General features: G+C 52.1%; 10 protein-coding genes across 10 annotated transcripts; 5 read left to right on the top strand and 5 right to left on the bottom strand.

The window, feature by feature from the left end:
- Nucleotides 1-255: 255 nt before the first annotated feature.
- On the top strand, nucleotides 256-1656 carry CKM354_000304600 (uncharacterized protein; the record flags this gene model as incomplete). Its single annotated transcript, XM_044798223.1, has 3 exons — nucleotides 256-408; nucleotides 479-589; nucleotides 643-1656. The coding sequence occupies 3 exons, from the start codon at nucleotides 256-258 to the stop codon at nucleotides 1654-1656; spliced, it is 1278 nt and encodes a 425-aa protein (XP_044654158.1).
- A 1008-nt stretch (nucleotides 1657-2664) lies between these two features.
- Nucleotides 2665-3068, bottom strand: CKM354_000304700 (uncharacterized protein; the record flags this gene model as incomplete). The annotated part of the gene is made up of 4 exons (XM_044798224.1): nucleotides 2665-2717; nucleotides 2771-2884; nucleotides 2940-2993; nucleotides 3047-3068. 4 exons carry the CDS (start codon nucleotides 3066-3068, stop codon nucleotides 2665-2667), a joined length of 243 nt encoding a protein of 80 aa, XP_044654159.1.
- A 1523-nt stretch (nucleotides 3069-4591) lies between these two features.
- Nucleotides 4592-5401, top strand: CKM354_000304800 (uncharacterized protein; the record flags this gene model as incomplete). Its single annotated transcript, XM_044798225.1, has 2 exons — nucleotides 4592-4705; nucleotides 4772-5401. 2 exons carry the CDS (start codon nucleotides 4592-4594, stop codon nucleotides 5399-5401), a joined length of 744 nt encoding a protein of 247 aa, XP_044654160.1.
- A 547-nt stretch (nucleotides 5402-5948) lies between these two features.
- On the bottom strand, nucleotides 5949-6808 carry CKM354_000304900 (uncharacterized protein; the record flags this gene model as incomplete). The annotated part of the gene is made up of 3 exons (XM_044798226.1): nucleotides 5949-6123; nucleotides 6179-6468; nucleotides 6527-6808. 3 exons carry the CDS (start codon nucleotides 6806-6808, stop codon nucleotides 5949-5951), a joined length of 747 nt encoding a protein of 248 aa, XP_044654161.1.
- Nucleotides 6809-7454: 646 nt separating this feature from the next.
- On the bottom strand, nucleotides 7455-9513 carry CKM354_000305000 (uncharacterized protein; the record flags this gene model as incomplete). The annotated part of the gene is made up of 4 exons (XM_044798227.1): nucleotides 7455-7564; nucleotides 7635-8489; nucleotides 8642-8932; nucleotides 8991-9513. The coding sequence occupies 4 exons, from the start codon at nucleotides 9511-9513 to the stop codon at nucleotides 7455-7457; spliced, it is 1779 nt and encodes a 592-aa protein (XP_044654162.1).
- Nucleotides 9514-10340: 827 nt separating this feature from the next.
- Nucleotides 10341-11263, top strand: CKM354_000305100 (uncharacterized protein; the record flags this gene model as incomplete). The annotated part of the gene is made up of 2 exons (XM_044798228.1): nucleotides 10341-10432; nucleotides 10483-11263. 2 exons carry the CDS (start codon nucleotides 10341-10343, stop codon nucleotides 11261-11263), a joined length of 873 nt encoding a protein of 290 aa, XP_044654163.1.
- A 342-nt stretch (nucleotides 11264-11605) lies between these two features.
- On the top strand, nucleotides 11606-13931 carry CKM354_000305200 (uncharacterized protein; the record flags this gene model as incomplete). Its single annotated transcript, XM_044798229.1, has 6 exons — nucleotides 11606-11703; nucleotides 11872-12176; nucleotides 12280-12741; nucleotides 12868-13232; nucleotides 13283-13484; nucleotides 13534-13931. The coding sequence occupies 6 exons, from the start codon at nucleotides 11606-11608 to the stop codon at nucleotides 13929-13931; spliced, it is 1830 nt and encodes a 609-aa protein (XP_044654164.1).
- Nucleotides 13932-14078: 147 nt separating this feature from the next.
- Nucleotides 14079-15327, bottom strand: CKM354_000305300 (uncharacterized protein; the record flags this gene model as incomplete). The annotated part of the gene is made up of 6 exons (XM_044798230.1): nucleotides 14079-14206; nucleotides 14348-14510; nucleotides 14569-14643; nucleotides 14694-14867; nucleotides 14918-15222; nucleotides 15270-15327. The coding sequence occupies 6 exons, from the start codon at nucleotides 15325-15327 to the stop codon at nucleotides 14079-14081; spliced, it is 903 nt and encodes a 300-aa protein (XP_044654165.1).
- Nucleotides 15328-16048: 721 nt separating this feature from the next.
- On the bottom strand, nucleotides 16049-17034 carry CKM354_000305400 (uncharacterized protein; the record flags this gene model as incomplete). Its single annotated transcript, XM_044798231.1, has 3 exons — nucleotides 16049-16536; nucleotides 16593-16817; nucleotides 16872-17034. The coding sequence occupies 3 exons, from the start codon at nucleotides 17032-17034 to the stop codon at nucleotides 16049-16051; spliced, it is 876 nt and encodes a 291-aa protein (XP_044654166.1).
- Nucleotides 17035-17694: 660 nt separating this feature from the next.
- CKM354_000305500 (uncharacterized protein) lies at nucleotides 17695-19512 on the top strand (the record flags this gene model as incomplete). Its single annotated transcript, XM_044798232.1, has 6 exons — nucleotides 17695-17958; nucleotides 18011-18315; nucleotides 18486-18537; nucleotides 18624-18936; nucleotides 18996-19087; nucleotides 19147-19512. The coding sequence occupies 6 exons, from the start codon at nucleotides 17695-17697 to the stop codon at nucleotides 19510-19512; spliced, it is 1392 nt and encodes a 463-aa protein (XP_044654167.1).
- Between the last annotated feature and the right edge of the window lie 503 nt (nucleotides 19513-20015).

Raw genomic sequence — 20015 nt, forward strand, 5'->3', positions numbered from 1 at the left:
CATTTTGCGGAGACTCGGCCGCTGGCTTCACTTCACCTGCACCTGCACTTGCCCGCCGCGCGTGTGTTTGATGCGCGACCGCTGCCGGCCCCCGCCATGTCGCGTTGTTGTGAGCTCAAAGCTCCGCTGGCGAGTCGCGCCTTGACTTGACTTGGCTCTTCCGCCAACCCACCCACTCCGACACCGACACCGACACCACCACCCACATCTTCTACCCACCACCACGCGGTGACTCCATCCGCAGACAAGAACACCATGGCGCCACGTGCACCCTTCCCCGACAACCCAGACTCCTTCGCCGGCGACACTCGCATTTCTTGGTCCAAAGAAAAGGGCTCCTACATTCTCGAGGACGAGAATGAGGTCGAATGGGAATGGCTCGCTCATGTCAACAAGTGGTCCGAAACGGTATCAATCTTCGCTGCGTGTCCATGTGCATGTCCGCGCGACAGAGTGCTAACCTTGTGTCGCCGATTAGATTGACGAAGACGCAATGAGGCGCCAAGCCGAGATCTACATGGTGCCTGGTGTCGATGAGAACGCTCCAGGTGTCGACCCAGTCAAGAAGAGAAAGGCTGCCCAGGATCAGGCAAGCTTTTGCGCCATCTCACTCGAATGCTGTGTTCACTGACCTCACGACAGTCAGACTCGAACAAGAAGGCCAAGGCCGGTCCTGCTGTTGGCGACGCCTCCACCAATGCCATTGCCAATGCCAGCGCCTCTGCCGGAGCCAATGCCAACGCCGCTTCCTCTGCCGCTGTGAACGACAATGCCGATGCCACCGCCACCGCCGCGCCGGCCGCTGCTCCGTCGAAGCCAACGACGGCCATTTTCGTGTCGGGCCTGCCACTGGATACTGACGAAGGTGAAGTTAGGGACTGTTTCTGCAAGTTTGGTATCATCCAGGAGAGCGTTGACGGCAACAAACAACGCATCAAGCTGTATCGCGACGAGCACGGCGACCTGACCGGCGAGGCGCTAGTCATATTCCTCAAGCCCGAGAGCGTTCGCATCGCCATCGACATGCAGGACGGCTTCGAGTTTCCCCGCGACTTTGGTCTCCCAACAGGACCCATCACTGTCCAAGTGGCTGATCACAGCTACAAGAAGACTAATGACGACACTGCTGCCCCGAGCAAGAGCTCGAGCAAGAAGTCCAAGCCATCGAAGGCGCAGACGAAGAAGAAAGCCGAAGAGATGAACAGTCGCTTGAACGACTGGTCTGACGACGACCTCGGCACTGTTCAGCAGCCTGCACGCCGCAGCGACAAGATCGCTGTCTTGAAGGGCGTTTTTCTGCGCAAGGAATTGGAAGAGGATCCTGAGCTGCTGTCCGAACTCATGGAGGACATGCAAGAAGATGCGGTCAATTACGGTGTCGTCAAGAACATCACCATCTTCGATCTCGAGGAGGATGGCATTGTCACGATTCGTTTCGCAAGCGTTGATGCTGCTCGTGCCTGCGTGGCAAAGAACAACGGCAGAATCTTTGACGGACGCAGACTGGTGGCTTCCATCGCAACGGGTGACGAGAAGTTCCAGAAGTCACGCAAAGCGGACAAAGACAAGGATGCCGAGGAGGCTAAGCGTCTCGAAGACTACAGCAAGTACATTGAGGGAGAGGACGGCGGTGAAAAGGGAGGAAGAGACTCATAGGTTGAACATTCTGAGACGCTTTGCCGCACTTCGTATAGGGTTGAGCGTGGCGTTCAGGATTGCACTGCATGGAAATCACACCACGTCGCGACACACAATGGCGCGACCTATAGCATGAAATGAGAGCGACTGCCTGCAGGCAGCAAAATGAAAAGTGAGAAACGTCTACACATTGCAATCTCTCGTCGCGCAATTGACTCCACGCCGACCTCGTGTCTCCAAAGAAATTGACTCAGCTACGTTGCGCCAGGTAGAGATATGAGGATCCAGAAGGAGCGCTCGAATAACTACGGGCAGAGTGCGCATAATCAACGTGGATTTGTGCTTTGCTTTCCACTGGGAGAGCGATCACCGTGCACGTTGATCGTAACACGGAAGAGAGACGCCGACTATAAGCATAAAAGAGATCAAACACCTTTAAAGAAAAGCCTCAAGAACATTCAACCTCGCTTCGACATCTAGTGCCTCAGCTACATGGCGCAAGACAGAGATACGAGGATCCACCAAAGTGCATTCTGATAAATCTAGGCAGAGTGCACAGTATTCCCCGTGATTTATTGTTCTGCTTTCCAGCGGTAAGTTGGTCACGGAGCACGCCAATGGTGAGAAGGTGAAGACATGACGACTGTGAACAAGGAAGAGATAAACATCGAAAAGGGAGAACTATGCAGTATTGACCTTGATTTCTGCTCTGCTCTCCAACGTCAGAACAATCACTGTGGACGCTGATCATGATACGGAAGAGACACGATGAGAGCGAACACGATAGGAATATCTATGGTGTGGGAAGGTTGAAAGGTAGGGAATTTCAAGACAGTTCAAGAAGTTTGGTCATTTGATCATATCTCGTAGCCATTATGTCCTAGCATGGAGAGATTCCGATAAGCCCATACGATGAATTTCCTCCAATGTCTCCACTGCATCCACCTTGTCCAACGCGAAGCAGTTTTGCCTAGGTCGATGGAATATCCGCTCCTCCTTTACTGCGCTTAGGACCGCATTGCGCCACTATTGCTTGACACGTCCATCTGGCTGGCCGTCCTTGCGGAGACCATCATTCTCTGGAGCCAAATCATTAGCCAAGATTGTGAGAAGGCCCAAGTGTGAAACATACCAGTTGGCTTGTAGTCACCTCCGCTGCTCCCGCTGTCATCGCTGGAGCCGCTGCCAGAAGTATTGCCTCCCTTCTTGCCAGCTTCCACAGGGTCAACGGCGCCTTGTGCGAACTCTGTCCCTTCATTAATCGATTGTAACGTGATAGAGCGTTGCTGTGGTATACTTACGGCCTGTGCCGACACGCTTGTCTGGCTGGCCGTCCTTGCGGAGACCATCGTGCTCTGGAGCCACATCATTAGCTGATGCTGCGAGAAGGATCAAGGGCGAAGCATACCAGTTGGCTTGTAGTCAGACATGTTGATTGCTGAAGTGGTGTCGGTTGTTTGATTGTTTGGTTGCTGTAGTGTTGCGATGTTGATGAGGATGAAAAGTCCTTGAGAGCGTTCGATGACCGACTACTTATGCATTTCTCCAGGACTCTAATACTCGATGACCGCTCTCGACGTAACGGCCATTGGGCCCAACTGATGACTCTCTCCAGGAGTATGTGTACGCATCATCTTCACACTTTTCCCCGCGATTGTATCATCTTGGCCTCAGATGAGCGATGTGATGCATCGCATAGACCCGACGTCAGGCTGACAACAACCAGGAGGACTCCAATCAAAAGAAGACCAATCGTGGTACCGAGTTGTTGGACCCCAGCCGTGCCAGCCTCCAGGTACGAGTTCCTAGCGACGTGCATGATGAGATCGATCGCCCGCGCACGCTAGGCACACGATGGCAGATGCACGAATAGGCTTGTATCCCGGACTCTGCATCATGCGGCCGGGCTTCGCGTGTAGAAGGCATTGAACTCCGGAGCATAGAAACAAGCTTGTGACTAGTCGCAGTAGTGGTCGTGGTGGTCAGATGGGACGAGTGTAGGTTTAAGATGACTCTGCGTGCTGCTTCATATGCTCGTCAATCCAACGTCAAGATGATTACATTTGTTGCGTACGACTTGTGGAACATCTAATTATAGTCGCGTCAACCGTAGAACGCCAGAGCGGTGACAGAAGTGATTGGCCGATCGAGGTCAAGCAAGAGTCAAATTTCCAGTGCAGAGCCATCTGCATCGAGCTGTAGTCCTGCTGAACGTGAGTAGCGGTCACTTTGCGGTCATGGAGGATCTGCTGTGAAGAGCGGTGTTGCTAACGGCTTTGAGAAAATTATGACCGCTTCATTCGAAAGCCCTGGAACTCCTGGATGCACGACCGAGCAGGAACGAGCACGCGCGGCCGCTTGTTCTTTGCCAACTACCACAATTTCCAAAGGCGGAACAGTGGTAACGTGCCTTCAATACTCTCGCTTCGTCCAGATTCTCGTCCTCAATGGGCATCGTCGCTGCTGTGGCAAGGGCCGGGTTTGTGGGGGGTTTCATCTCTGGAAAGCACACTTTTTTCTGGCAGAACGGAGTCCACCTCGCGCACAAGGCTAGCCACAGCCAAAAGGTTCGACTGAGATTTTCTCTGGAGACATGCTCGCCGGTACAGTCTCCTCTGAATTGAGCGAAAGGTCTCTGCTTCTTTATCTAGCCCTGGCTCGAAAAAGTCCCACTGTGTGTCGAACGAGTGATTGCCACCCTTCGCCGACGGCAGGAAAAATGCCTGCACCTACAGTCAGGTATACCATGAAGGAAAACGACTTCTTCGAACAGCTTCTGGCAAGCTCTGATGCAGAGACATGTGCAGAGTGCAGATGGACCCATCAAGCGCGTATGAACACTGCCTGTCAAAAGTCGTGGTGCTGGCGGGGCGAAATTCTTCGCACCTTGCAGGCGCGCTCTCTGCATGTCACCAACCCTGAGCAGTCGTAGAACATTGCTTGCGTGCCTACAATGACAGCCATGGACGCTCGTTTCACGAGGTCGATACTCGTCATCAACCCAAATACCACAAAAGCGATGACAGATGGGCTCGTCCCGCTGGTAGATTCGCTGGGCTTTCAAACAGTAGGCTTTTGCAGCACACGACAAGGTACGTTGAAGAGGGGAGAAGCTGATCAAACTGCTGTAAAGACACGCTTTGGTTATTTCACTGCCCCGGGCGGCGTGCCTTCGATCAACAATGAAGAAGATGCTGCCAAATCAGCCGAATTCTGCCTACCTGAGCTGAAGCAACAATTGAACAACTACGATGCTTTCCTCGTCTGTTGTTATTCACAGCACCCTCTGGTTCCTCAGTTACGGCAGGCGTTGAAAGATGCTGGCCTTCAGAAGCCTGTGACGGGCATATTCGAAGCATCCGTAGCAACAAGCTTGCAGGCGATTGACCTGAGCCAGAAATTCGGTATCGTCTCCACGGGCTCACAGTGGGAAGAGATCCTTGGCGATGCAGTGAAGGCGCTGCTTGGTGGAAGTTCAGACAGATATGCGGGTTGCCGCACCACCGGGCTGAACGCCGACCAGCTTCATACTGCGCCAAAGGAAGAGGTCGATCTGAAAATGAAGGTCGCCACGAAAAAGCTGCTGGAGGAAGGCGCAATGGCCATTTGCCTCGGGTGTGCTGGCATGGCTGGGATGGATCAAACGGTTCGTGATGCTTGCATCGAAGCCCTTGATGAGCAAGAGGGCTGCAGGATCAAGATAGTCGACGGAGTGGTTGCTGGTGTTGCATACTTGGAGGGCGCCCTTAGGTCTGGGTTGTGACGAAGTCTTGGTTATTGCCTCCTAACATCGTTCGCAGAAATGAGATGTAGCCGCGTCTCAGACAGATTCCTCCAGCGCTCTTGTTGTATTTGCTAATCTGACGAGGGCAGCATCGCCCGCTTCTGAGAAAGAAATATCGGAAGCAATGGCCACGGCCAAGATTTGCCACCAAGGGTTGTGAGAGAAGCGATCACTTCACGCCAACGATTCTGAAGTCGTTTCACATGCATAGCATCGAAGACATGACGACTTGTCCCACCCGCGCGCAACTTGCATCGACTACTCCACATGGTCCACATCATTGCCTCAGACCAGGAGTGTCGCACATAGCAAATAGTGTGAGCTCACAAGGGCTTTGCACGAAGTGGAGTTCAAGTCGAGGCCTGCAATCATACGGTAACGATCACAATTTGCTTCGCGGTTCAGTGAATCATATTTTGCACCGGCTACTTTTGTAACCAGCAAGCAATTCGCGATCTGCATCCAACCTCGACAGTCGCTTTTCTTGAAGAAATTGCGGGCTGCCCGATCACCAATCACCCTTGGCCTACACGCAACGTCCGCCATCCACAGGAATATCAATGCCGGTCAAGAAGTCCGCCTCGTCGCTGGCGAGGAATGCACAAGTGTTCGCGACGTCCCTCGGTGTCGAGCCGCGCCCCAGTGGAATTGTTGCCATGAATGTGGCTTGGTTCTCAGGCTTGCCCAAGAAGGAATCAGTCCTTAAACAGATGTCAGTGGTAGGTCGAGCGCTCGCTGGAAATGTGAACGACTTACAATCCTGTGCCTAGGCCGACCACCGGACACGCCGTATTGAAGCGAATGTTGTCCTTCGCATATTCGACAGCCATGCTCTTGGAAGCATTGATCACGGCAGCCTTGGTCGCATTGTACCATGTGAGACCTCCTCGAGGTCTGATGCCTGCGGTGGAAGCTATTGTAACAAAAGAGCCTCCTGTGCCCTGCTTCTGAATATATGGAACGAGCACGTTCGTTGAAAGGTAAATGGCTCGCACGTTGACTCCGAACACCTTGTCGTATTCCTCCTCAGTCACCTCTCCAGTTGGCTACGATTCCACGTCAGCTTTTTCGTCCAGACAAATATCCCTCTTCAGCCCAACTGACCTTGTTTCGATAAGTCCATCCAGCATTGTTGATCACAGCGTCGATCTTGCCAAACTTCTTGTCACAGAAATCCCTTATAGCCTCCCAGTCGGCTTTCTCGGTAACGTCTGTCCGGAAGAACTCGCACTTGAGCTCATCTGCTGATTTTTGCCCAACATCTTCTACAAAGTCTGCAATAACAACCTTAGCCCCCTCTTCCACGAACTTTTGTGCAATGCCCTTTCCGAAACCTCCTCCACCTCCGGTCACGATCGCGACTTTTCCTTCGAGACGGCCAGGCATATTGGTTTGCTTTCCTGCTTTCGATCAAGTTAAATTATGGGATGTCTGTTTGTACGACTGTTAAATTCTGGATCGCATTCAGTTGAAGTGAGGTGAGCTGCGGCAATCTTTATAGATTTGGTTCATTGCCGGGCAACTCCTCTCTTGTTGACGACCCCGCAATGCGTTCATCGTTCACGCGCGGGGACCTTGCACCTTGTGGGCTTGCGAAGCCGGCGCGTGCTGCCACCGGTGATAGTGGGACCGACAGCTTATTCCCAGCTTCCAAACAACAGCCTGTTGCGGCTACAGCATTGGCAATCGTCACAAGTTTTTCTGGAAGTAGTCACAGAGATAGTCTGAAGAAACGTGCCAAATCACTGAGATATGAGCAATGCTCACTCTGGCTCACCGGAAAGCGTAGAGCGGCTGAACTACACAGTACCTCACGCAGTGCTGGCTCACATTGCAAGAAAACAAGGCGTGAATTATGTGCCCTGCGTTTCATACTACACGGATGGTATTTGTCGGAGCCGATCGGATCCGTAAATGTCGATGCATACTCCGGGTTCAGTAAAGGTGGGTCTGGAACGATGCAAGATGCTGCAACACAAAACATTCAATGTGGCTTTTAAACGGTTCGAATTTGGCAAACAAGCACCATCGATTACTTGTTCAGACCGTCCAGCAGTCCACGGAGGAAAAATGCTGCTGCTTTGGCACCCGGATCCGGTGGCGTATCTTGCTGAGCTTCCGCTTGGTCGCCGACATAGGTAGCTACTTCAGGTCAGTCTCATAAGCTCTGGTAGTCTCGCATGAAATCTGCGTTTGCAATAGGGGCACTCACCTCTCCCAAATTTGGCTTTCATGCCCGCGGTGCTCTCTGCGCCAGCCTCCGCTTCTTCCACGGCCTTTTGGAAATTGGCAACCTTCTCCAACGATTGGCAAAAGGGAATCAAGGTGTCCATCACCGTCCTCCCGCCCTGTCGAGCACTCGTATATGACTGCAAGTTCTCCAACGCTGCGCCTGCTGCTCGTCCTGCAGTCTGTGCATCCAATTTGAAGCCGCTCTCATCTTTGGCATAGGCCTGTCGGAGGCTGGTGGTGAAAGAGGCAAGAATGATACTGATGATCGCACCCAGTGTGCCTCCAATTTCTTCGACAGCTTCGCCCACCTGGTCCAGAATATAGAAGAAAGAGGCTTGCTTTGCCAGTCCTTCGTCGAGTTTACGGAGGACTCCCTGACACATGCCCACAACTGCTTCACCGCAGTCGCCATCTCCCATCTGAATGTCCCACTTCGTGATGTCTGGCTCAGCTTTGATTGCCACGTTGCATGCGTTTCGGAGGGAATTTTCAAGCAGAGTGGGATCGACTTTCGGGCCTTTTTGCTGGTGGTCTTCTGCTGCTGCAGCTTCTGCGACTTTGGCTGTCTCCTTTGTTTCCTTGATATATCTATACCCATTTCTCGGCCAAGCTGGAGCGTGTGTGTCGGAGTCGAGGAGATGTAGCAAGGTGTGTACGGAGGTGTTGGCATCTCGCTCGATGCCAGACACGTTCAGCAGACTGATCGACCAGCCAGGCGCATTAAGCGATGTCTCAAATGGTTGTGCGTAGATTCGTTGAGGTACGATTTTCCAGTCTCGTTCCAGGACTTTGCGTGTTACACTGGTCAAGGCTTCGAGCTCGAGATTTGAAATTCCTGGCATATGTTAGCATTTCGATACCATTCAAAAATAAGCGATCGACACAGATCTATCTCTCCGCAAAACAGAGAAACTCCGTTTTTCAGCTTGCCCTACAATAGGAACATGCTGCGAAGAGCTGTTCCAGTGCCGACTTGACTACACCTACCTCCAAAATTGTTGATTAACAGCAGCACGACATCGTCTGGCTTGAACTCGACAAAAGCCCGATCCTCATCGCTCGGATCCAGACAGTATTTGAGCATGTCCTTGACCAGATCTTCCACTTTTGGCATTGGTGATATCTCGTGCAGACCCGGCTCGTTGTGAATGCCCATACCCAGTACAACTACATCCTCCGGAATCGATCGATGATGTTCTCTTCCTGGAATGTGGCAGTGGTCGAGTGAAGATCCAACAGTGACAGCGTTGGCGTTGACTGCGTAGCCAATTTTCATACCTTGAGCCGGTCCATCAGCACAGCTCGCTTTCTAATCAGCATGAATGGAACCACTCACATTGATCAAAGCTATAACCAAACTCAGCAGCACTTCCGCAGAGCTTTAGTACAAACATGTTGGCTGCAAGACCTCTTCGACCCAAGTTCTGCGTCTGCTTTCTCCCAAGAGCAACATCGTCCGTCATGCGTAGGACACCAATTTTGTAGCCCATGCCCGCTGCTTTTTCTCTCGCCAGACCAAAGTGTAGATTGTCTCCTGTGTAGTTCGTTATGCATAGTATTATCCCGGCATCCGAGGGTACATGCTTGATAGCTGCCATGACTTGCTTCGTGGACGGACTCGCAAACACTTCGCCACACACTGCGGCTGCGAGCATGCCATCTCCTACGTATCCCAGCCACGCCGGCTCGTGTCCCGAGCCTCCTCCCGAAATAACGCTGACCTTGCTAGGTGAATGTGTCTTGGAGTATACGACTTTGTTCGGCGCATCGAGAGCTAGGTGGTTATTTCTGGCCACGAGAGAGTCCAAGCCCTGGACAACGACGCCTTCGGTTTGCGGAAAGAAGTGTTTCGTACTCATGATTAGTACCAGGCTGTTTAAGTTGGAAATATGCTGCTGCAATGTTCTGTGTTCACGCTTGAGCAAGTCAAAATTTTGGTCATACCTACCACCAAGCTCGAACCACAAACACTTGTGCAGGCCCCGCCTTTAGCCATAGCCTACTTCCCGGGTAATGAGCTGAACGGAGCTGCGTCAGAGGCCGATGCTTCGTCGAGCTGGGAGTCCGATGAAGAGGAGTCGCTGAGAGGGGAAAGCAGCTGTACAAAAGGGTGGGACGGCTGTGCCAGAAAGGGAAATCCGACTGCTCTCCTCCTTTCTTTGCAAGCCATGTGCTTCTACTTGCCTATTCGGCGAGTTCACATCCATCGCGACTTCAGTGGCCGTTTCTATTTACCTCGACCTCTCTTCCATCTTGGCCTGTGGTATCCATGACCTGTTGCCAGCATCATAATGCTTCGTCTCTACGGCTCGCAACCGTAACGAACGATGTGACTGCAGCCGCAAAGCCGATGGAGATCCCGTGTGCCGGCTGACTGCTTCGTCTCGAGGTTTGAGCGCCTTGTGGGCTCACGACTGGAGACGTGGTGACCGATACGGGTCCCCGTTTCGCTGAGAGAGCTCGCAATGTGCCACATGAAGCATCCACGATGCGACGAGCTGACTGCTCTCGTGCGGTGTTGCGATCTCAGATCTCGCATTAAGTTCTTCAGTCTACGCTATCCTCGAAGAGTTTCTACTACTAGCAATCGTGAAGCTGACATCGACACAACCAACGATTGGATCCCATACCTTGCTCTGCAAGTCTGCAACAGAAGTCATCACTGGAACTGCTTGCCTCTTCCACGATGGGGTCGGCCAAACAGCTGTCAAGTAACAAGACGGTGCAAATTCTAGCAAAGGCTGAGAAAGAAGGCTATGGAGTCCTCGCAGCCATAGCGTAAGGCAATCATCGAGCACGGCGACACAGCGCTGACTCTTGTTTTGTAGATACAATGTCGAACAAATTCTCGGCCTAATCAAGGCTGCCGAAAATGTTCAGTCGCCATTGATATTGCAATTCTTTCCTTGGGCAATCACCTTTAGCAATGGACTCCTCATCAAGACCGCCGCCATCGCAGCGAATGATGCAACTGTTCCCGTATCGATACACCTAGATCATTGTCAAGACCAGGACATGGTTCGATATGCTGCTGACGAGCTTCCATTCGACTCGATCATGGTCGATATGTCGCACTACGAGAAAGAAGAAAACCTGGCAAAGACCAAGGAGCTGGTATCCTATTGCCATGAACGAGGCATTTCCACGGAAGCAGAGCCAGGCCGAATTGAAGGGGGCGAAGATGGTATTGCCGACACAGCCGATTTGAGTGGCGTACTCACAACTCCGGACGAAGTTGCTGAGTTCATTGCCACTGGTGTCGATTTCCTGGCTCCAGCAGTCGGAAATGTTCACGGAGAGTATGGGAAGCGTGGACCTGTGCTTGAGTACGACCGATTACAGTCCATCTCTGAGCACTGCAAACGAGAGGGTATTCGAGTGGTATTGCATGGCACGAACGATTTCCCGGAGGACATCATGAACGCTTGCATCAAGAGAGGTGTTTCAAAGATCAATGTGAACAAACTGGTATTGGAAGACTACACGGAATATGTGCAAAGAGAGGCGGCCACCACGCCGATCACGAAATTGATGGAAGAGAGCGTGCAGAAGGTCGTTGAGTTGACTGAGGTGTGGATGCATAGGATAGGAAGTGCAGGCAGGGCTTAGCTCTGTCTTTCCGTCCAGATGTGAGTGAGCATTTGACATGTGCCATTGCTTCCTGCTTCCCGAATCCGGCATGCATGTGGGGCTGTAGCATCTGACGTGCGTCTCAATGTGAACTTGTGGTCTGATGATTGTGGGCTGCCGCTTGTTGTTATCCTCGTGCTCAAGGTTCGAAGGTGGAGTATCGGCTCGCAGCCGAAAGTCAATGCAATCGAGCTCCATTCATCTCCGCATTTCTTGGCATCTGATCTTCTTCTTCCACCAACCTCGCCACGAGTCTCATGTGCGACAACCGCGTCGCGGCCATGACATGATCTTGTGCCCGTAGCGCCATTCTACCACACCATGCAGTCGCAACACGCGACAGCCACGCCGCAGGGCACTGGACCGGCTCGGAAACCGCGCAAAAGCCGTGGCCGCGGCCTCAGGACCACCACGGGCTGGTGAGTTGCACTGTTTTCTTGCAGTATGCACGGCGCTGGGGTACATCGATCCGACCACAGCCCGTTGTCTGGCTTGTTTCCAAATCGCAACAGTGGAAGCATCTGTTGCACTTGCCCAACCTTGCCTCTACATCGCAGCGTGTTCAGCGGCTGACCCGATGTCTGTAGTACCATATGTAGGAAAAGGCATATGAAATGCGATGAAGTCAAGCCACAATGTGGGCCTTGTGCCAAAGGGAATCGACCGTGCGTGTACGGAGCGCCCGTTTCAGATATTGATCCCAATTCTCGTTCCTCGCAGCCATATTACCACAACTCTGGGGATCCGAATTCGCCTGTGAACGACCGCACACCGCGGACGAGCGTCGCCTCCGAACAGTCAGATACAGACACTAGCAAGCAATGGTCAGCGCAACTTGGTGATGAGACCATGCATATTACCAGCCCTCAGAGCACTTACAGCAACTCTACTGGTATGTACCGTCCCATCATCACATGCCCACGTGCACTTGCCCCATCGACACTCGGACCACTAGTCGTAGATTGTGCTGGGTCATTTTTTCTGACTTTTGCCAGGCTACGGAACTGAAGTTGCCCCACTCCGATGGTTCGGCCTGCTCGCTGGCGACGCAGTCACCGGCGCACCGGATGTGCTGTCCCTTGAAGTGCTCGGCGATGCTGCCCTTGTACGCCGCCACGAGATGTTCCCTGATGGTGCCACGGGCTCAGATCTTGAGCTTCAGCATTCCCTCAGCAGGCCCTATTTTGGTCTGGAGGCCTTTGCTTCACAGAATGCATCGAAGTTGCTGCAATTATCCGCCTTCTCCAACGGCACCAACGGCGCTGAGGGCGAGCGTCAGCAATGGCAGGCTGCTCAGCCAATACAGCTGAAAGACCACGAATTCGACATTTTCCAAAGCTTCGTCACAGAGACCAGTACCTGGATCGATCTGCTTGACCCGTCCAAGCACTTTTCGACGCTCGTGCCACATTTGGCGTTGCACAATGAGGGCTTAATGAAGGCCTTGCTGGCACTCGGTAAGCGAACTCTCGCTCATCCCGCCTGTTCCTGCATACTACTTTAGAGGCATTCACACAGGGCTGGGATGGCGAGTGCAAGTTTGGTATTCGAAGTTGATGTCTTGGTCGCTGACAGCTGGACAGGAGCAAGACACCTGTCCATAAAGCCGATGCGTACAGGTGAAGCAAGCGTAGACCGCACAGCTGCTGTGCAGTATTATTACGAGACGCTGCAATATCTGCAAACCGCTATGAGGTTCACAACGTACAAGAATAGCCGTGAACTGCTCGCAACTGTACTCATAGTGAGCATGTACGAGATGCTGGATGGCGCAGGCAAAGGCTGGGAACGGCATTTGAAGGGCGTTTTCTGGATTCAACGAAGTCGTGAGATCAATGGCGAGAGTGGCAGCTTCGAACAGGCCATTTGGTGGGCCTGGCTCAGGCAGGATGTCTGGGCCGCTTTTCGCGAGAACCGAAGATGCTTCAGTTTCTTCAAGCCGACAAAAGTAAGTGATGCCTGATCATCAAAATTGGTGGTCTGCTGACATTGCTTTAGTCTTATCAAAACATGGACATTTGGGACATGGCCTCGCGGGTTGTGTACATCCTTGCGCAAGCCGTCAACTACAGCTCTCAAGAGGAAAAACAGCTTGGCGAGGCCGATCTCTCCAACCGCATATCCCGAGCGAATACGCTGCTGAACATGCTTGACGAATGGAGGAACAGTGTCAGCATCAATTTCAACCCACTCCCAGTTGGTAAGTTACACGATTGTCAGCAGACTGCATGACACTGACAGGAGTGAAGAAGGACCTTCGAACCGAGCGTTCCGCCCCATATGGATTTATCCATCTGCTTTCGGAGTCTCGCTGCAGATGTTCTGCATGGCCCGCATACTACTCCTCATTCATCAGCCTGCTGCCGGGGGATATCTAGAGTACCTGCAACGCGACAAGATCATCACGGAGTGCATCGATACCATTGGAGGGATTGCAATGAAACTAACGGAAGATGCGAGCCGCTTCATGTCAGCTCAATGCCTATACGCTGCTGGGCTGTACTGTACCGACGAGGCTAAGCAACAATACATTGCCGAGCTCATATTAGATCATCACAGCCACAACGGATGGCCGGTGAACACGGATCTGGCCGAGGAACTTCGCGCAGAGTGGGCGAAACAGACACAGAACAAAGTTCCCGGATAGACGGAACAGAACTTCGGGTTCTCAGAGTATTCTGATGTGACGGCTATCAATGTGCAAGCTTGTCTACTACTGTCCGGGTCTCTCTCAGGTGGCTTCTGCGGCGCAATCATCCTGCTTCGCCAAGCTGAGCAGCAGAGCCCTGTCGCTCTAATCAGAAATAGAGAGGTACTTACCACCGATCTTGGAAAGTGGTCGGCGGAACAAACTCTTGTCTCGATCGAATTCTGGAGCATCACCCTGACTTGATCCAGGCCAATAAGCAGGGGAAACCTCACCTTCTCGGAGAACAGTATGCTTCACAGCGCCTGGCCTGGGACAGATCCCGATAGCGGCTTTATTTAGGCATGCTCAACAGACTATGGGGCGGATTAGCACGCTTCGATTGCGCTGCAGGCTAGCAAAGAAGATGCACTTACTACCGATGACACCATTGACTGGGATATCTATCGATGTCGTATAAGAGGCGGCGTCGCTCAACAAGTAGACGTAAGCTCCTCCGAGCTCTTCAATCTCGGCGAGCCGGGGGATGCCGCCGTAGTACTTCAATTGCTGCTCCCAATCGGGCTGCTGTTCGACCCACTGTACGGCATGTCAGCAAATCGCCACAAGGACATTCTCCACCACGATTTGAACCCACATATGTCATGGCTGTCTTTACAAGGCCAGGGCTAACCGAGTTCACGCGAATACCGTACTGTGCCCACTCCATCGCCTAGGGCTTGTCAGTCTCACTGGAAACAGCAGAAGTCGTAAGATACTGACGAGAGTATGTGTCATATTCTTCACTCCAGCCTTGGATGCACCGTATGGAGCTGAGGGCACGCGTTTATTCGGACGATAGCTGGCCATTGAAGCAGTAAAAACTATCGACCCCTTCACGCCTTGCTTGATAAATGCTCGAGCAGCCACGCGGGCGCAATAAAAGGAGCCATAAAGCTGGATGAAGTCAGTTTGCATGCATGTTGGATGGGGTCAACTTTACTTGCATTGATACTCCAGAGCTGATCGATTTCCTCTGTGGTAAAATCAAGAGCGGGCTTGTGCTTCGTTCGCCCAGCATTTACGACCATCCCATGAAGGGCTCCAGCTTCGGACAGAATCTTATCTACGGCTTCGGTAACATTGGCCTCTTTCGTAACATCTGCCGTGATGGCATGGAGCTTTCCTGGGTAGCGTTCTGAGACCAGCTTGAAATCTTCTCCCGTCTCACCAATGTCGATGGAATATACGGCAAGCGCTCCATTGGCCATGCAGCAGTCCGCAATGCCCAAGCCGATCCCGCGATTCGCGCCTGTTCGTTGTTAGTAATTCGCTATCGACATTAAACTTGGGACTTACCAGTGATCGCAATGACCTTGCCTTCAAGGCTGACTTTCTTCTGTGGTACTTCTGACATGTTGAATACTTGAGGATTATGGTGTTGGCTTCAAATTACGAAGAGCACGAGATGGTACGAGTGGTGACCGGTTGGTTGAAAGAACCACAGTGAATGGCTAATATTTTCGGCATCACGGTCGGGCTATGCTTCTGATAATAGCTTAACCGCTTCGGATGGAATCCGGCCAGCTCAGCGAAGCTGATGGCATCTCGTGGTGAACATTTTCGCGTTACGAGGCAGAGAGCCTCATCTCGAGACTGTGCTAGCTCCGCAACTCCACAGACAACTCCGCATTGGGCCCACATATGGTCGCGAGACCAGGACCGAGATCCATTGGTACGAGACGAGGCTATAGATCGCCGAATGTTAATCGGCGAACACGAACACGAACACCTTGGCTGAGTTACAAAGCCGGAAAGTAGTGTTACGCCTCTTCGTCACACTGAGGAGCAGAGAGATGCTTGTTCTTCTGGAGAACCAGATGTTTCCTGCGATCACCTTGAGAAAAGATACTGTTGTCTCGATCAGGTCGTACTGGAACGAGTTTGCACTGGGAAATCATCTCGAGATTGAGGTCGTATGAGCTCATGTCATGAGGCTATCAGCTTTCCAAATGTTCGTTCCATGGAAATTGGGCATATGAGCATCGATTGATATGAAGAAATTACGTATGAAGCTCTGATTCGATCGCTGTCATGCCAATGCATGCCAAATGCTGGACTGTACTGCCTTAACTTCTCTACCAAGCACCCACGATGCCAGCAATAGGTATATCAATTCCAGTAGTGTAGCTTGCCTGGTCAGATAGCAAGTATACGTATGCTCCGCCGAGCTCTTGGGGAAGCGCTAGACGAGGCATGCCACCATAGTACTGCATCTTCAAGTCCCAGTCGGGAGACTTGTCGACGAAGTAGGTCATTGCTGTCTTCACGAAGCCAGGAGAGATGCTGTTGACTCTGATCCCGTGCTTCGCCCACTCCATTGCTAGGGTATGTGTCATGTTGCGTACAGCCGCCTTGGTACCACCATATGGCGCTGATGGTGCCGCCCGGTTCGGCCTGTAGGAGGTCATGGAGGCTGTAAAGACGATAGAGCCTTTGATCCCTAATGAAATAAACTTCCTCGCCGCGGCGGTGGCGCAGTTCCAGGCACCGAACACGTTCAGCTCGAATAATTGTTTCACTTGTGCTAGGGTAAAGTCCAATGCTGGTTGATGCTTCGTCATGCCTGAGCAAAGTCAATGCTAGATCTGGGCGCACGTGGGTTTGGTATGGGGTCCTTACCTGCGTTGGCAATCATTCCGTGAATTGCACCCTCGGCGTCGACGATGTCGTCAACTGCTTTCTTGACACTTTCCTCATTGGTGACGTCCATTTGCTTGTACTTTAACCGCCCTGGGTTCTTCTTCGATAGTGCTTCGAAATCTTCTGATGGCTCCATGAGATCCAGAGAGTAGACTACCGCCGCTTGATTGGCGAGACACACTTCTGCTATGCCGAGACCAATACCTTTAATTGGCATGTCAGTGTAATTCATGCTTGCTTTTTGGAAGAGGAACTGACCTCTATTCGCCCCAGTGACAGCGATGACTTTGTCCTTCAGCGAGATCTGCCAGTTTGCATCTGGACCTGGCATTGTGGTGAGATTTGGCATTGTCTCCTCTGCCATGTTTGTGTCGTGCCCGTTGGAGGAGCCTCCGTTCTCGTAGGATACTGCTTGAACCATTGTGAGATGAGGTTCGTTGATAAATGCCTGTAGAGTATATAATTTGCAGACAAAGTGACCTCTTTGAAGTCTGAGAAATACGAACTTCACAGCAAGTGAGTACGGCTTACCTTTAGAATCGCCTTGGGTTATGACTATAAGACGTCTGACAGCTCTGCACCGCTGGAGTCCACCCACGTATGCGGCTCTCCGCAACGTGGCGACGGAACGTGGGTCTGCATCGTGACGGTGACCAACATTGCTTCTGTGCTTCGTCTCGCCATTGTGCCATTTGCCGAGTGTCCACACAAGCTCTGACGAAGCACTTGCGGTTGCTGCGCTGTGAAAAGTGGATAGCGGCATAGCGTAGTGTCGAGGATGTGAGCCTCGTCTCGGTGAACTTGTCCTCGCCACGGATACGTGCTTGGCTGATCTCCGGTGTTTCACTCAATCAGGTTCGCAGGTAACCCTGCTCTCCATGGGGAACTGATGCGGAGACCAACATATGGGGTAGTCTCGTTGTGCATGCGTTCACTAATGTGTAAGCGAGCCACACGAGCAGCAGGTTCTATATGAGATCTTGAGAGTATGGGTCTTGTCACACCCTCCACGCTCCGTGCCAGCCGAACGTTCTGAGCCCTTTAAGTGCCAATCACCCACCCTTCCAGAATAGCACTCAAGATGGAGAAAATGTCAACCACCGACGACAAGATGAAAGACATCGAGCTGATCGAGGAACACAATGGCAATGTTGACGAAGATCCAGAAAGAGCAGCAGAAGAGAAGGCCTTGGTCCGGAAGATCGATCTCTTTCTGCTGCCAACGATATGGATCATGTATCTGCTTTCATACATGGATCGAACAAACATAGGCAATGCGAAGATTGCTGGAATGACAGACGACCTGGGCATGGATTCCAATCAGTACTCCATTGCTCTTGTTGTGGTGAGTGAACGACAATCACCCTTCGGTCAGAAGGCATTGCTGATTGTCCTAGTTCTTCGTCACCTATGTTGTCTTCGAAGTTCCGAGCAATCTAATCTTGTCCAAGACCAAGCCCTCGATATTTCTTCCGGCGATCATGTTGCTCTGGGGGGTTGCAACGTGTTGCATGGCTCTAATCGATACCTATGAGCATTTGGTGGCACTCCGAGTGCTCATAGGAGTCCTAGAAGCTGGATTCTCGCCAGGCATCCTTCTGTTGCTCTCGAGTTGGTATAAAAAGAATGAACAAAGCCGCAGGTTCTCGGTTTTCATCTCCGCAGCAGTGCTGTCTGGAGCTTTTGGTGGCATCATAGCCGGGTGAGCAAGCTCCTCCCCTATCTCCGGATGCTTTGGTCATCCTTTTTCCATCTTCATCCTTCGCCAATGACCACGCAAGTCGAGACTTGAACACCACAGAAGGATGCGGTCACACAAAATCTGGAAATGCGAAAAGCATGTATCGAACTTACACTGATTTCTCTTGATAGTGGCATCACCGGCGGTCTGGAGGGACGATATGGTATCCGTGGATGGCGATGGGTAGGTGGAGTCCTTTGCAGGCATCTTCCGTTAGCGGAAGACTCGTCATACACATTACGTTACCTTGTTCTGATTCTTTGTGACAGCTCTTCATCGTTGAAGGCGCAGCCACTGTAGGGTGGGCAATTGTCAGCTACTTCATCCTGCTCGATTTCCCTGCAAACACAAAGAAGCTCAGCGTCCGCGAACGAGAATTGGCCATTTCGCGCCTGGAGCGTGATGACGTTACCGGCCGCAATGAGGACACCCCACGAATTACCTCGTTGCAAGCGCTGAAGCAAGCCGTGAGCTCCTGGAAGGTTTGGCTGCTCACGGCCGGATACATGGTGATAGTCGGCTCGTCGACCTTGTCCTACTTCTACCCAACCTTGGTTCAGGGGCTCGGATATACGTCCCACAGTAAGTCCAGTTTGAGGAATGCACGTCGTTTGTCGAATGTAAGCTAACAACGTGTATAGTGGCTCAGTATATGGTGGTGCCGATATATGCCGGGGCTTTTGTCTGTGTAGGAATAACGGGTTACTTCTCCGATAAGTTTCCTGCACAACGTGTGAGTACCGTCATGCGCTACAATGCACGGGAGCCAGCGGCAGACTAATCTTCTCGCAGGGATTGATAATATCAGGGTGGTTAGTGGTTTCTATGATCTGTTCGATCGTGGTCTGCGTGGTCTATGACTTCACCGCGAGGTACGTCCTGCTAGTCATCATGGCAGCCGGACTGTGGTCGACGAACGCCATCTCGCTGAGCTACGCGTCCAGCACGTTCGGCCCGTTCCCGCAGGAAGTGCGAGCAGTAGCACTTGCGATGGTCAACGCTCTGGGCAATCTTGCGCAAATTTACGGGGCATACCTGTTTCCATCGAAGGATGCGCCCAAATACCTGCTCGGATTTGGAGTCATCTCGGGCATGTGCGCATTCGGCGTATTGACATATGCCTTGGCGCATGTATTGCTGAGAAGATACGCCAAGTAAGCACGACGAAGTATGTACTCCAGTAGCACGAAGAAAGTGGCGACATTGGTCTGTACACATATCAGCATTGCAGTTTCTCATGATGCCTCAAGAGGGTTTTAAAGCGAGATTTGTTGATACATGTGTGCTGGAAGCACATATCCTCATCGCTTCTTCCCCTGTATACCTCTCTGTGTTGCTTTTCAGTATCAAGATTGAGCGAAAACGCAGAGAGAGATGCGGGCCTCCTATGTCTCTGCATTGCCAGCGGGTTGGGAGGAAAGCGTGTGACAATTACTAGCATATACCGCAGCATGCCTCTTGTTTGTCTGCATTCTTATGCAGTGGGAATGGACGAGTATAGAGCTGGATCGGACTTTGTTCTGCTTGGTTGTCAGAGAAAGAACAGGCGCAGGAGTGCCCTCGAGACGAGATATCAGCGTGTTGGCCCGACGGAGTGCGGCCCGCGTCGGAGCTCCGGCGGGAAATGCAATGCATGCACGGCACGCCTGCCGACATCATCG

The sequence above is a fragment of the Cercospora kikuchii genome (genome assembly GCF_019650295.1).
Source record: "Cercospora kikuchii DNA, contig_00002, whole genome shotgun sequence".
Taxonomy (NCBI): domain Eukaryota; kingdom Fungi; phylum Ascomycota; class Dothideomycetes; order Mycosphaerellales; family Mycosphaerellaceae; genus Cercospora; species Cercospora kikuchii.